The 16025-nt window shown below is 40.0% G+C and overlaps 1 protein-coding gene across 1 annotated transcript in view; it reads right to left on the bottom strand.

The window, feature by feature from the left end:
* The window catches only part of LOC124719894 (alpha-mannosidase 2), a 784015-nt gene that overhangs the window by 113615 nt on the left and 654375 nt on the right, over positions 1–16025 (bottom strand). The window contains exon 12 of the mRNA XM_047245074.1: positions 11892–12024. Within this exon, the coding sequence (XP_047101030.1) occupies positions 11892–12024 (133 nt within the window). The remainder of the gene's footprint in view (positions 1–11891; positions 12025–16025) is intronic.

Raw genomic sequence — 16025 nt, 5'->3', positions numbered from 1 at the left:
ATAGTTAGGATTTGGCGCTACGCTTTTACTAATCTTGTGACTTTCTTTCTACAGGTCAACGGCAATTCGTTGCTCTGTTGTATTTGTTTGTTGCCTTTCTGTATTTGTGCTTATTTCTTTTGTGAATAATTGTGACTATTGTGAAAATGCCGCGAAAGACTATGAATAGTGTATCGCGAGGTATTTTGAATGAAATTACCGACTTAAACAGCGTGACCGATAGTAATTGTGACACGCAGTGTAACGATGACAATCCTGCGTTCACTAACAATCAGTGCATCCCAACCACTAGTGATGACTTTTACCTTGATAATGAACAAACGAACTCAATTGTCTCGTCTGTTAATTTGACGACAATTGATGACGTAGAACGCTCTATTGTAATGAGCGCTGCCGAGCTTAACACACTCGATTTGGAAAATTCAAGTAACGCACAGACAAATTTGTCTAATGAAAATGAACAGGATGCACAAAGTAGGACGGATTTATTTAATTCCGAAATAGTGTCTGACAGTGTACATCCGACTGATAATCCTTTTTGTAAATTGCAGAATGACCAAATGGTCACACAAAGCGCGACAATTCCAGGTACACAATCAAACAGCACAGATAATGGAGTAGGTAATGTTAGTTTGGATCAGTTTATGGCAATAATGCTACAGTTTAGGAACGAACTTATTGAAATGTTCAAACAGCGGAAGGAAATGATAAATAATTGTTTCAAACAATTTAATGAAAAACTTGATGAGCAGAACAAACGACTGGAAGAAGAGAACAAACAATTTAGAGAACGGAACAAACAATTTTCTGAAAGTATTAAACAGCCGAGAGAAGAACACGATAACCTTAATGAACAGAACAAACAAGCTAGCGAACAGATTACAGGTGTTACCATGCAATGCCAGGACATTAAAGAACAATTACGTGTGAATACTAAGACTTGTGCTAATAACAGTAATGAAAAAGTTGGCACTGTTGCACAAGAATTAAATAGTACACGTGTAAGCACAACAGAATTACATAAAGACAAGATTAATGCAGTCACTGAACAATGTTCAGCAAACGCAACACTGATACACGAAATTAATGCAGTCACTGAACAATGCCCTAAAAACGAAGTACAGATTCGCGACGAAATTAATTTAAAGTCAGTGGAAGTTTCACACACTCCGAATACGGAAGCTGACGAGAAATTTGAACGTCAGAACAACCAAATTGACGAAAGTAGTAAAGTAACAGAATTAACAATTATTTCGGTCACCAATACGTCACAGAACCCGCCACGTTGCGAAGATTTGTCAGACTTACGCAGCGCGTATAATGTGAGCAATTTACAGAGACTACGCGAATTAAAATCCGAAAAGCCACGCGACTTGAAATCTGAAAAGCTACGCAACTTGAAATCCGAAATGACACAGACGAACAGATTCACACACAAACCTGAACGTGTTATCAAACTGAGTGACGAGAACGTAGATTTCGAGCAATTTGCATTTGTAAGAAAATCTAAGGAATTTAATAATGACAGAACACAGGTACACGCTTTGAGCTGTATACGACAATTTATCTTTGTACATTCACCGCTATTGCCTGTAACGCAGAAGCTAGCTTTGAACCAGATGCGACAATTTATTTTTGTATTTACAACAGCATTGCCTATAATGAAGAAACTAGAATTAGCATGCAGACAGCAATTTATTTCTGAATTTGTACCGCCATTGCAGTGCGTAATAGACCTCAGGGGATTCATTACGCTTTAATGAATATGTGCCGTAGCGAGCATAGGGCCCCGAGCTGTAGTAGTGCTGTTTCATCTTTAGTTTTCTGCACTGCTGCCTTTTCTTCTACTATCCTTTATATCTATCAAAACTGCTCTTTAACTATTGCTCTACCTAGAATTAAGAAAAATGACTAAAGAAAACCCGATGTGACAAATTTTTACCGAATGTGACAATTTTCATTAGGCACTCCAGAATCACGAGAACTTAAACAACAGATAAAAATCGTAATCATCAGTATGTGTAAAATTATCAGCAATAGCAAACCACATTTTGGTAACAATATATGTTTTTCGCTACAATAGCATGAAATTCAACCGCTTAGCATACCTAACCAACAATGCAGTCTACAAGGTCAACCAAACTTTAATGTTTCGCCGCGTGCACGTATAGTCCCAGCTCCAACAAATAGTAACGCATGGCAGCAAAGAAATAACTACGTACAGATAACACACTATTTCAACTCGTATCGCAATGCGCCGTATAGAAATTACTATCATGACAGACGTAAAAAAAATGATGAGCACATTTTTCAGCGTACATTTAATAACAGTCGATCTTATGAGCAGCAACAACATCAGCAACAACGAATAATCATGAATGAAACAGACAATAGGTGTCATCCATAGCGTAACACGTCAGTAAGAGATAACAGAACAGTTCATATAGTGGATATGCCACAACATTCTCCCATAAATAACAGCACGTACGATAGAATTTAACCAGATACAGCACAGATTGCATATTACAGTAACGCAAACATTACTTTTGACACGCAGAATTTTGCTCACGAGAATGTTATTTGTAACATGCTTTGTTGAATGCTCCACTTTTATCGCACCCAGATCTTACCAGAAATTTTTCCATTGCCACTGACAGTTCCAATACCGCTTTAGGCGTACACATTTTCCAGGAAATTGAAGAAGATGGTTCTACAGTAATTAAAAACATCGCATTTGCAAGCCGCATTTTGTCACCCGCTGAACGAAATTATTCTGTTACAGAACTTGAAACATTATGTGTTGTATGGGCTTTTACGAGATTTGGGCACTTTCTTTATGGCAGACATACCACTGTTTACACAGACCATAGAGCTATACAATTTTTGCTTTCAGCTAAATTTACTCACGACAGATTAAGCAGATGGAAACTATATTTATAGGAATTTAATTTTACAATAGTTCACATTCCCGGCACACAAAATGTTATAGCAGACGCACTATCGCGTTCTCTGAGCAACAATCAGCAAGACGTAGCAACCAACTTCTGCAAAACAAATTTCAGTGTCATGTACATTCAGCAAGTTGCATTTGAAAACTTTATTTCATCGTCATTACAGGACATAGCAAAGGAGCAAAATAAAGACAATGTGTGGAAAGAAATTAAACACCTTTGGCAAGATAGGAAAAATGTTACGATTAGAAACCATTACACTGTACGCAATGACACTCTGTTTCGCCGCTCTCATCCTGACAGCAACAACTGGTTATTATGCATTCCTGACGAACTGGTTAACAAATTAATCTGGTACACTCATTTAAGTTACGCACATTACGGAGCACGAAAATGTTTTCTTATACTGAGACAGAACTGTTATTTTACCAACATGGAGAAACGTATACGACGAGTTTTAGCGTCTAGTAAAATTTGCCAGAAAGCTAAATCAGACACCACTTCACATATTCCTCCTTTATATCCCATTATACCTGTTAAGTTAAGACACATGGCCGCTGTAGACATTTTTGGTCCGATTCCGAGAACTAACAGAGGTTTTTGCTACATCTTTGTCGCTGTTGAGCTCACTTCAAAATTTGTTACTTTCACTCCGTTACGCAAAGCTACTGCTAAAACTGTTTCAAAAGCATTTGTAAAACATTTTCTATCTTATGTAGGGCATGTGATGAGAGTAATTTCTGACAATGGATCTCAATTTCGTAGTGGCGTATGGACACGCATGTTACGAGCCAGAAACATTTCTCCGATCTATATATCCAAGTGCCACGCTTCTTCGAACCCCTGTGAAAGATTAATGAAAGAAATTGGTAAACTGTGCCGAATATACTGCCACAAAAGACATATTGATTGGGATACACACATACTCTCATTCCAAGATGTAATTAATTCCATTCCAAATGAATCCACTATGCTATCTCCGTCTGTTATACTGAAAAACGTTGAACCACCAAACAAAATTAAAGAATTAGTAAAATTCCCCAAATGTCGGCGAATAAGACACCACGAAATAATTGACATTGCGCTGAACAACATCAAACGTGCCGCAGAGCGCCGGAGAAGACAGCAAAAACAGGTTTGTAGACGCCGAGACTTTCACGTTGGACAGAAGATACTAGTACGTACACACTATTTATCCAGCAAATTAAAAGGTAAGTACAGTAAATTTGAACTTCCATACGCAGGTCCGTATCGGATTCGCAGCATCCCTCACCCCAATGTTGTACACGTCTAAACTTTGAGAACCAGAAAATCGAAAGGCAATCACCATATCTCAAACATTAAACCGTTTATTGAGTGAAACCACTGTATGATTCAACACACTATGATGCCATTTACTAATGCAATTATTTCACCTGACTAATTACTGATGATTATCGTATTTTTTCTTGGCAAGTGCCCGGCAAGGTAAGGTTAGCAGGTCGCTTTTCTTGTCGTTACACATCAGACCGTGCATATTTTTCCAGATGAACTTACGTATTTTATGAATAATTATGCAATTCTATGTAATGACGTATTAATTTTATCAAATTCTCTCTCCATTAAAGTCTTTAATTCTCGCCTCGACGAACTACACTACATACAAGCTGAACACAACGAACGTCACATTTTGTCTTTTTTATGTACGATTGTATTCCAGTTTTGTTTATATGCACTGTGAAATAGTTAAGATATAACACACCAGTCGACTTTGACATTTTTTGCCTTATGACATCTCAACATCGTGACTGTTTTACATTTTTTGCTGCTGCATTGTGATATTCTGTGTACATTTTTGCATCTGAACACTGTCAACGTCTTTGACATATTACGTTTTCTGTCATGTTATGCTGTATGCTTAATTGTGTCACCATTAACTAGTCATTATCTAGTGGGTATGTGATTTAAATGCAAGACATTAATCTTTGTTCATGAATTTCAGAAAGAAATGATGCGTGTAAGAAATAAATTTAATATAAATGGGAATTTCACCTACGGAATAAACGATAGAAGATGCAATAACTTTATGGGGAAGAGTAAATGGATCAGGATTAACAAGCACTAACAAGAATATACTATACTCATCGTAGAATAGCAGTCTTAACTAATTTTTTCTTTCAGAATACAAGGTGATTGATGCAGGCTGTCAGAGAGAACTACACATCTTAGTTTTAGTGATGAAATATGCTAGAGATAAGGAATAGTTGTATAATGAGTAATGAAGTGATTTTTTGCAGATGATAATGAATACTGATGAATAATGATGAAGGAAATGGTATTATGGATAATGAAGTGATGGATAATGAAGTTTTTTCTTTACAGATGAGGATAATGTTGAAGTTATGTATTTATGCTATGTAGTTATTTAAGTATTTGTTGCAGTTTGTTTTGACAGCAGGTGTTATATTGCATAGTAGGATGACGGAAAGTTTTGGAAAGGACAGCTATGGAACACATTTTTATACACATTTCACTACCTGTTAATTCGAAGTTCACTACTTTTCAGCATAGTGTGCGTTTCTTCTTTCAGGTCAATAGTCCATTTTGTATTTTTTTTTCAGGAGAAGCTTTTCATGATACTTACTAAACCTGTTACTTATATACCTGTTCTAGTACTTGCATTTTTATTTTTACCCATTTGTGTTTATCATTTATGAATGAGATCACATATACTGCCTTGTTACATAACCTTGCTACAGCTGACTCATGACGAATGACGTTACCTATCCTCATTTGCAGCAATAGGTCAAAAGCAAATAGTGTTATGCCTCACCAATTAATTATCGATCCCAACACAATGCATTGCTAAAAGAGGTATTACCAGTCCCACATAATGTCACTAGTTTATGATAATTCTGAATAATACTGATTAGCTCTGAATAGTATGTCACTTGAGTAATGACTTCTTAATGAGACAAAAAAAAGTATATATTTAAAATAATGCTTTGTCACTAGCTAATAACTGCCACTGTTTATTGTAATGAGACTACTTATAATGCCCATGATTATTAATGCTATGACTGTAATTAACTGATTTTAATAATGACTTTGTAATGATCTGAATACTACTGAATGAGGAACACTATTTATTGTAATGAGACTACTTATAATGCCCATGATTATTAATGCTATGACTGTAATTAACTGATTTTAATAATGAATGTTGTTACTTTGTTATTGGAGATGAATGCGATTGTTTAATAATGCTTTGTAATTAGAAGAAGGCTAATGATTCTTACTATATTAGAATGACAAATGATTAATTAACTGTAATTAGGAAAAAGCTAATGATTATTACTATTGAAATGACAAATGATTAATTAACTGACACATAATTAATTAACTATGCTATACTTTGTAACTGGAAAAGAATATGATTCTTACTATATTGAAATGACAAATGATGCTATGCTTTGTAATTAGAAGGCTAATGAATCTTAATTACTGTTTAATAATTCTTTGTAATTAGGAGAAGGCTAATGATTAATACTATATTGGAATGACAAATAATTAATTAACTATACCATACTTTGTAACTGGAAAAGAATGCGACTGTTTCATAATGCTTTGTAATTAGGAAAAGGCTAAAGATTAATACTATATTGGAATGACAAATAATTAATTAACTATACCATACTTTGTAACTGGAAAAGAATGTGATTGTTTCATAATGCTTTGTAATTAGGAAAAAGCTAATGATTATTACTATTGGAATGACAAATGATTAATTAGTTATGCTATGCTTTGTAATTGAAAAAGAATGCGATTGTTTCATAATGCTTTGTAATTAGGAGAAGGCTGATAATTCTTACTATATTGAAATGACAAATAATTAATTAACTATGCCATACTTTGTAACTGGAAAAGAATGTGATTATTTCATAATGCTTTGTAACTAGGAAAAGAAGGTTACTGATTCTATGTAAAACAATTAATGAACATTTTGCTGTAATACTACATACATGGTACAGAGATGTTCAATAACTGGGCTATGAATGCCGCAAACTACTAATGAAGACTGTAATTGTCAATATTATGTGACTTAATGTCCTTTACCTTATGAGCTAACTACCCTGAATTACTGCAATGTCCATTTGTCCTGTTTATCCTAGTGATCATGGAGCACTATATTTGGTTTTGCACTAATTCTACGTTGGTGTGCCTTGTAAGAGCGTGGTGTTGACACGACATGCTGTCCACCACCGTGAGCAATGAAGACGTTATTATGGTCCCACCGTTTGGTGTACCTAATGTACTGCCAAAATGAGAACATGGAACATTACTACGACAGTTCAGTGTCTTGGCTACACTGATAAATTCTGATGGGAAAAGAACTTCAAATTGTGTCACTTGGTGTTGTACTTCTGTGGAAAGATATGGACTTTCAGAACAGCTGTGTGCAATCTAAAGTGCTACAACCATGATGCAATCCTTCCCTTTCCTATCCTAATTCTTGTCACATAGTGAAAATCATTTTTTTTTGCTAACATTATTTATGTTCATGGCTATACACTTTTTTCGATTCGCTGAACTCCAGTGCGAGTACACTTATGGCACTGGTCGACATGATGTTTTGCCATTATGTTTATTTGTTGTGAAAATGCTAAAGACATTTTTTCAGTGCGTGTGCACTTTGGACATGATTTTTTTGCTATTATGTTTATTTATTGCCAAAATGCTAAAGACATTTTTTCGAATTGTTCTCAAGTACAGTATGTGCACTCTTGTCTTTTATATTGTGTATACATTTTTTATTTTAAGGATATGTTTTGAACTACAGTGCATGTGCACTTATGTTAGGTGTTCATATGTTTTCTACTGAACTTCAGTGCCTGTGCACTTTTCTCATTTTTCAATATGATTTGTACTATTCTGTATATTCAATACTTCAATGCGTATGCACTTATGTCATTTGTTACTAATTGTATATACATTTCATCATTTACTGATATGTTCTCAACTGCAGTGCATGTGCACTCATGTCACTTGTCAACATAATATTTTTTGCCAGTCTGTTTATTTGTTCTGAATATGCCAAAGAATTTTTTCAGTGCGTGTGCACTTTGTTATCTGTCAAATAATTTGTATATACATTTTTCTGATTTGCTACTATCTTTTGTACTGACATTTTGTCTTTGTCTGATATATTTTGTACTCTGTGCATGTGCACCACATTTAATTCATGTATCTAAACATTCTGTAAATTGTACAAGTTGACTAATTAATGAAAAATTTTGCCGCGCTTGGCAAGTCCAAATGACTCACCATCGCTGCCAAATTTTTGCCCCCCCAGTGGAGGGTTATGAAACACGTATATAACGTAGCAGCGATGGCGAGGCATTGCAGCGTCTCTGACCAGAGAGTCTGCGCTTGACCGCGCGAGTGTTGCGAGCAGTTCGCTAGTTGTCGCTATGCAGAGCAGTACTCTGTCAGTAGCAGTTTGCGAGTCTGTAGCTCTGTTCAGTGGCGTGCAGTACGCTAGTAGTCGTCATGCAGAGCGGTCGGTCAGTAGTAGCAGCCCAGTGCGGTTGTGTGATGTAGGCGGTCGGCAACACTGGTCAAGATGCTGAATGAGGTATACTGTTAATTAATATAATCATTAGATAATGTAAAATTTATTTATTGTAATTAATCTCCAACAAGTCCCCCAATAATAATTTTGATTTCAAAAGCATTTTTTCAAAAAATTAATTTTTTATTGAACTAAAGATTTCGTTGCACTTCCCATTTCATTCCACTTCTTTTGAAGAAAAATTTCAATAAAATCACAGAAAAAAGGAATATTATTATTTGCAATGCAGTTCCTCCAAGCCGTGCGCACGAATAAGAGCAGAAATTTGACATCCAGTTACAATGAGGTAAGACTTTAATTCTGATTGTTTTACACAGGGCCAAAGACCGATGTTTCGGTTTAATTGAATTTTCTTATCACTGAATTAACCTTAATTTTTTCTGAAGAACTTATATTTGAGTCAGATTGATAATTTTTGTTTAATTGTCATTGTCAGTACATTTCATTGTGGGCAGGTTACGCTTAGCGCAATGTCCATTAGCATTCCTAAATAATATTGTCATTACTTTAAAATTTCGGTGGGAAGGTTATACTCGGCTCCCATTTGTATTAAGTATTGTCATTCATTTTCTTTTAAATTTTTGTGGGGAGGTTACACTGGTTAGGGATGGTGAGGAAGGGAGACACCAGGGGTTGAGGGGGATCAGGGCGGCGGACACTATATAGTCTACATCTACATCTACATCCATACTCCGCAAGCCGCCTGACGGTGTGTGGCGGAGGGTACCCTGAGTACCTCTATCGGTACTTGACTTCCGCAAGGCGTTCGATACAGTTCCCCCACAGTCGTTTAATGAACAAAGTAAGATCATATGGACTATCAGACCAATTGTGAGATTGTATTGAGGAGTTCCTAGATAACAGAACGCAGCATGTCATTCTCAATGGAGAGAAGTCTTCCGAAGTAAGCGATTTCAGGTGTGCCACAGGGGAGTGTCATGGGACCGTTGCTGTTCACAATATACATAAATGACCTGGTGGATGACATCGGAAGTTCACTGAGACTTTTTGCAGATGATGCTGTGGTGTACCAAGAGGTTGTAACATGGAAAATTGTAATGAAATGCAGGAGGATCTGCATCGAATTGACGCATGGTGCAGGGAATGGCAATTGAATCTCAATGTAGACAAGTGTAATGTACTGCGAATACATAGAAAGAAAGATCCCTATCATTTAGCTACAAAATAGGAGGTCAGCAACTGGAAGCAGTTAATTCCATAAATTATCTGGGAGTACGCATTAGGAGTGATTTAAAATGGAATGATCATATAATGTTGATCGTCGGTAAAGCAGATGCCAGACTGAGATTCATTGGAAGAATCCTAAGGAAATGCAATCCGAAAACAAAGGAAGTAGGTTACAGTACATTTGTTCGCCCACTACTCGAATACTGCTCACCAGTGTGGGATCCGTACCAGATAGGGTTGATAGAAGAGATAGAGAAGATCCAACGGAGAGCAGCGCGCTTCGTTACAGGATCATTTAGTAATCGCGAAAGCGTTACGGAGATGATAGATAAACTCCAGTGGAAGACTCTGCAGGAGAGACGCTCAGTAGCTCGGTACGGGCTTTAGTTAAAGTTTAGAGAACATACCTTCACCGAAGAGTCCAGCAGTATATTGCTCCCTCCTACGTATATCTCACGAAGAGACCGTGAGGATAAAATCAGAGAGATTAGAGCCCACACAGAAGTGGGCGGATGTGTTCGAGGAAAAGGAGAAGGCGGACTGGATGAGTGAGTGGCCGGCGCTTAAGTACGCTCTCGGGGGCGCCGCTGTTGGACGCTGGGACCACGTGTTCCACTGTGGCGCCCCCACACTAAAAGCGGGCCAGGAGGCGCGCGCCGCCACAGCTTACGGTGCAGCGACCTCTGTGTGTCTTCGACGTCCATGACGTCTGGCGCGGATCCACACTGTGCGGCGCGCAGTACCACAGAATGGACTGCGTCCTGTGGTCCAACTGAACTGATCAAAGACTGGCAATAATTACCTTTGGCTACTTCGAGACCATTTGCCGCCATTCGTGGGCTTCCTGTTCCCGAACAACGTTGTCACTTCATCAAGCCACAATTGTTGGTGATTGGTTTGAAGAATATTCTGGACAGTTCAAGCGAATGGCTTTGATCACCAAGATTGCCTCACATGTTCAGATGTTCACATGTGTCTGAATTCCTAAAGGACCGAACTGCTGAAGTCACCGGTCCCTAGACTTACACACAACTTAAATTAACTTATGCTCAGAACAACACACACGCCATGCCCGAGGGAGGACTCGAACCTCCGGCGGGAGGAGCCGCGCAATCCGTGACACAGCGCCTCAAACCACACGGCCACTCCGCGCGGCTGCCTGACATGAACCGCACGTAACATTTACGGGGCATAATTGAGAGGTACGTTTGTGCACAAAATCCTGCACCGGTAACGTTTTCGCAATTGTGGGCGGATATAGAGGCAGCATGGCTCAATAGCCTCAATACAGGGCGAGTCAAAAGTCCTTGGACACCTTCATAAGTTGGAAGATTAAAGGGAAAATTGAAATGTGACGATGGGAACATAGGTTTGACGTGGGGTTACAGCTTTTGGAGTGAATGTCATTCATGGCCGCCATCTTGAAATCCGCCATTTTGGATTCAAGTCATTTTTTTTTTAAATGGGAAGGGGGGTGTATGACACATCAAATAACACTCGCTTGAGCTCTGGAATTTAGTGGTGTAATTTGTTTTTGTCTATCTTGTACAGTTTAGAAGGTATTAATGTTCAATGTTACCTAGATACCGACTCATGTCTCGGGATGAACAACACGTAGAACACGTGTTGTAGCAATCGGTATGAAGGTAATTTCCCAACTTTGAACATTAATAATCTCTAAACTGTACAAGATAGACAAAAACAAATTACACCACTAAATTCCAGAGCTCAAGCGAGTGTGATTTGGTGTGTCGTACACCCCCCATCCCATTTTTTAAAAAAATGACTTGAATCCAAAATAGCGGATTTCAAGATCGCGGCCACGAATAACATTCACTCCAAATGTTGCGGCCCCACGTCAAACCTGTGTTCTCATCATCACATTTCAATTTGCCCTTTAATCTTCCAACTTGTGCAGGTGTCCGAGGACTTGTGACTCGCCCTGTATTCTAGTGACTTGTTGAGTCCTTGCCGCCCTACACCGGGCACAAGCTGGTCCGACGCGACATTGGGTGGTGTCAGATGACTCTTGTCACCTCAGTGGCGTACGGAAGGCGTGCGTGACAGGAGGCGTGGTCCGAGGCGGGTGTAGCTAGTGCAGTGGTAGAGACGGGAGGTGGTGGGGTGTTCATTATGCTTACCTCCCTCTCGGGCTCCCTGGAGTTGGGGTCCGGCATGAAGAGGTACGCGCCGCTGTGGAACTGCGCCGACGGGTACGCTGCGAACAGCAGGCCGCACTGCGTCACACGGCCCGTCGCCTTGCGGGTGATGGCCCTGCCAACAGCAACCAAACTCCTCAGCTCGCTCTGAAGCTCAGACACACTGCCTCAACACCTGCCAGCAGACACATGTCGTACACAATGAGCCACTAGCCGACGTCACCATCAGCTCAAACGGCTCTGAGCACTATGGGACTTACCATCTGAGGTCACCAGTCCCCTGCACTTAGAACTACTTAAACCTAACTAACTAACCTAAGGACATCACACACATCCATGCCCGAGGCAGGATTCGAAACTACAGCAGCGCGGTTCCGGACTGAAGCGTCTAGAACCGCTCGGCCACAGCAGCCGGCCATAACAAAGCAAATGACTACCGCAGCCGCTTGGGGGTTATACGGTATGGTGGCTCTCCATCCGCCATTCATGACGAAGATTTCAGTTACGAACTGCTGCAGTCGGGTTCAAATATATGTGTAAAAGCAGGGCATCTATAAGGGTGTTACAAAAAGGTACGGCCAAACTTTCAGGAAACATTCCTCACTCACAAACAAAGAAAATATGTTATGTGGACAAGTGTCCGGAAATGCTTACTTTCCATGTTAGAGCTCATTTTATTACTTCTCCTCAAATCACAATCATCATGGAATGGAAACACACAAGGGTGACTTCAAACACTTTGTTACAGGAAAAGTTCAAAATGTCCTCCATTAGCGAGGATACATGCATCCACCCTCCGTCGCATGGAATCCCTCATGCGCTGATGCAGCCCTGGAGAATGGCGTATTGTATCACAGCCGTCCACAATACGAGCACGAAGAGTCTCTACATTTGGTACCGGGGTTGCGTAGACGAGAGCTTTCAAATGCCCCCATAAATGAAAGTCAAGAGGGTTGAGGTCAGGAGAGCGTGGAGGCCACGGAATTGGTCCGCCTCTACCAATCCGTCGGTCACCGAATTTGTTGTTGAGAAGCGTACGAACACTTCGACTGAACTGTGCAGGAGCTCCATCGTGCATGAACCACATGTTGTGTAGTACTTGTAAAGGCACACTTTCTAGCAGCACAGGTAGAGTATTCCGTATGAAATCGTGATAACGTGCTCCATTGAGCGTAGGTGGAAGAACGTGGGGCCCAATGGAGACATCACCAACAATGCCTGCCCAAACGTTCACAGAAAATCTGTGTTGATCACGTAATTACACAATTGCGTGCGGATTCTCGTCAGCCCACACATGTTGATTGTGAAAATTTACAATTTGATCACGTTGGAATGAAGCCTCATCCTTAAAGAGAACATTTGCACTGAAATGAGGATTGACACATTGTCGGGTGAACCACTCACAGAAGTGTATCCGTGGAGGCCAATCAGCTGCTGATAGTGCCTGCACACGCTGTACACGGTACGGAAACAACTGGTTCTCCCGTAGCACTCTCCATACAGTGACGTGGTCAACGTTACCTTGTGCAGCAGCAACTTCTCTGACGCTGACAGTAGGGTTATCGTCAACTGCACGAAGAATTGCCTCGTCCATTGCAGGTGTCCTCGTCGTTCTAGGTCTTCCCCAGTCGCGAGTCATAGGCTGGAATGTTCCGTGCTCCCTAAGACGCCGATCAATTGCTTCGAACGTCTTCCTGTCGGGACACCTTCGTTCTGGAAATCTGTCTCGATACAAACGTACCGCGCCACGGCTATTGCCCCGTGCTAATCCATACATCAAATGGGCATCTGCCAACTCCGCATTTGTAAACATTGCACTGACTGCAAAACCACGTTCGCGAGAACACTAACCTGTCCATGGTACGTACTGATGTGCTTGATGCTAGTACTGTAGAGCAATGAGTCGCATGTCAACACAAGCACCGAAGTCAACATTACCTTCCTTCAATTGGGCCAACTGGCGGTGAATCGAGGAAGTACAGTACATACTGACGGAACTAAAATGAGCTCTAACATGGAAATTAAGGGTTTCCGGACACATGTCCACATAACATCTTTCCTTTATTTGTGTGCGAGGAATGTTTCCTGAAAGTTTGGCCGTACCTTTTTGTAACACCCTGTATGTCCTGTGCAGAGTTACAGATGTAAAAGAAAGGAACTAGTTTTTCGACTTGTCTGCCAGTTTCACATACATTTAAATCAAAACATGATAAAATATTCGCGCTTTTTTACGCTTTAGTATTAGTACCCAAGTCATGTAACATAACGTCAAGTTAAGTAACATGATATATGATGTCATGTCGTGTAACATGACACATGTCATCGTGTCATCAATTATGGATTTCTTTATGTCGTACAGTACGACAGAAAGTGTCATGAAAGTTTACGATCTACATCTACATGGATACTCTGCAAATCACACTTAAGTGCCTGGCAGAGGTCTCTTCAAACCATCTTCACACTAATTCTCTGTTATTCCAATCCCATGCAGCGTGCGGATAAAACGAACACCTATATCTTTCTGTGCGAGCTCTGATTTCCCTCATTTTATCGTGCTGATCGTTCCTCCCTATGGAGGTCGGCGGCAGCAAAATATTTTCGCATTCGGAGGATAAAGTTGGTGACTGAAATTTTCTGAGAAGATTCCGCCGTAACGAAAAACGCTTTTCTTTTAATGATGTAAACCTCATATCCTGTATTATGTCAGTGATACTCTCTCCCATACTTCTCGATAATACAAAACGTGCTGCTCTCCTTTGAACTTTTACGATGTACTCCGTCAATTCTATCTGGTAAGGATCCAAGACCGCACAGCAGTATTCTAAAAGAGAACGGACAAGCGAAGTGTAGGCAGTATCTTTTAGTATATCTGTTACATTTTCCAGTCTTTGGTTAGCCTTCTCCACAACATTTTCTATGCGTTCCTTCCAATTTAAGTTGTTCGTTATTGTATTTCCAAGGTATTTAGTTGAATTTACGGCCTGCAGATTTGATTGATTTATTGTGCAAGCGAACTTTGTGTGGATGATCTCACACTGTTCGTTGTTTAGGATCAATTACCAACTTTTGCACCACACGGATATCTTTTGTAAATCGTTTCGCAATTTGTTTTGATCCTCTGATGACTTTTGTAGTCGATAAACGACAACATCATCTGCAAAACAGCCTAAGACGGCTGCTCAGATTGTCTGCTAAATCGTTTACATAGACAAGGAACACTAAAGGGCCTATAATACTACCGTGGGGAACGAGCAAATGACCTGTAAAAAATGATTCAATTGGCTCTGAGCACTATGGGACTTAACATCTGAGGCCATCAGTCCCCTAGAACTTAGAACTACTTAAACCTAACTAACCTAAGGACATCACACACATCCATGCCCGAGGCAGGATTCGAACCTGAGACTGTAGCAGTTGCGCGGTTCCGGACTGAGCGCCTAGAACCGCTCGGCCACCGCGGCCAGCTAAATGGCCTATAACACTACCTTGCATGCATCCCGAGCCTGGGACACTTCCTGCTATAGATGTACCCCGACACTCGAATTTTTCCTATTGTAGATGCATCCGACTCTCTAGAAGCACACAAATTTGTGTTTGTTTGTTCTTACACCCCCAACATTATATGTAACGGGAACTGGTTTTTGGGAGAAATGGTACCCTCAGGGAAAAAATCAGCTCCATAGACCCAGAAACAAATCCACCCACAGAAATTTCAACCCTCCAGCAATTTTTTTTTAGCAATTACATGTATGCTCTTGAGGTATACGATATGTTGTTTACTATGGTTGGGCAATTTTCTAGATTTTGGATACATGATAGGGACTGTAGCCTATAAATTGCAAGATGCGTGTGTGCCAACACATTGCAGCTAAGGAAGTTCACTGCACTGTGGAAGTAAGGCTAACTCAAATACGTCAAGATGTTTTGACTTGTATATGTTTGAAGCTGCCACATAACTCGGGCGGTTAGTTCCCTTCTTTTACATCCCAAACTCTCCCCAGGATATATTTGCCTTTTTTGAGCTGTGACAAGAGCACTTTTCATTCTGGTTCTCAACTTTTAGTTTACCATAATTTTGACACTATAGTGCAATAGCTTGGCAACTGATGTAGATTT

This window comes from Schistocerca piceifrons, chromosome 11 (assembly GCF_021461385.2).
Source record: "Schistocerca piceifrons isolate TAMUIC-IGC-003096 chromosome 11, iqSchPice1.1, whole genome shotgun sequence".
Taxonomy (NCBI): domain Eukaryota; kingdom Metazoa; phylum Arthropoda; class Insecta; order Orthoptera; family Acrididae; genus Schistocerca; species Schistocerca piceifrons.
This window is presented reverse-complemented; position numbering and strand designations above follow the sequence as displayed.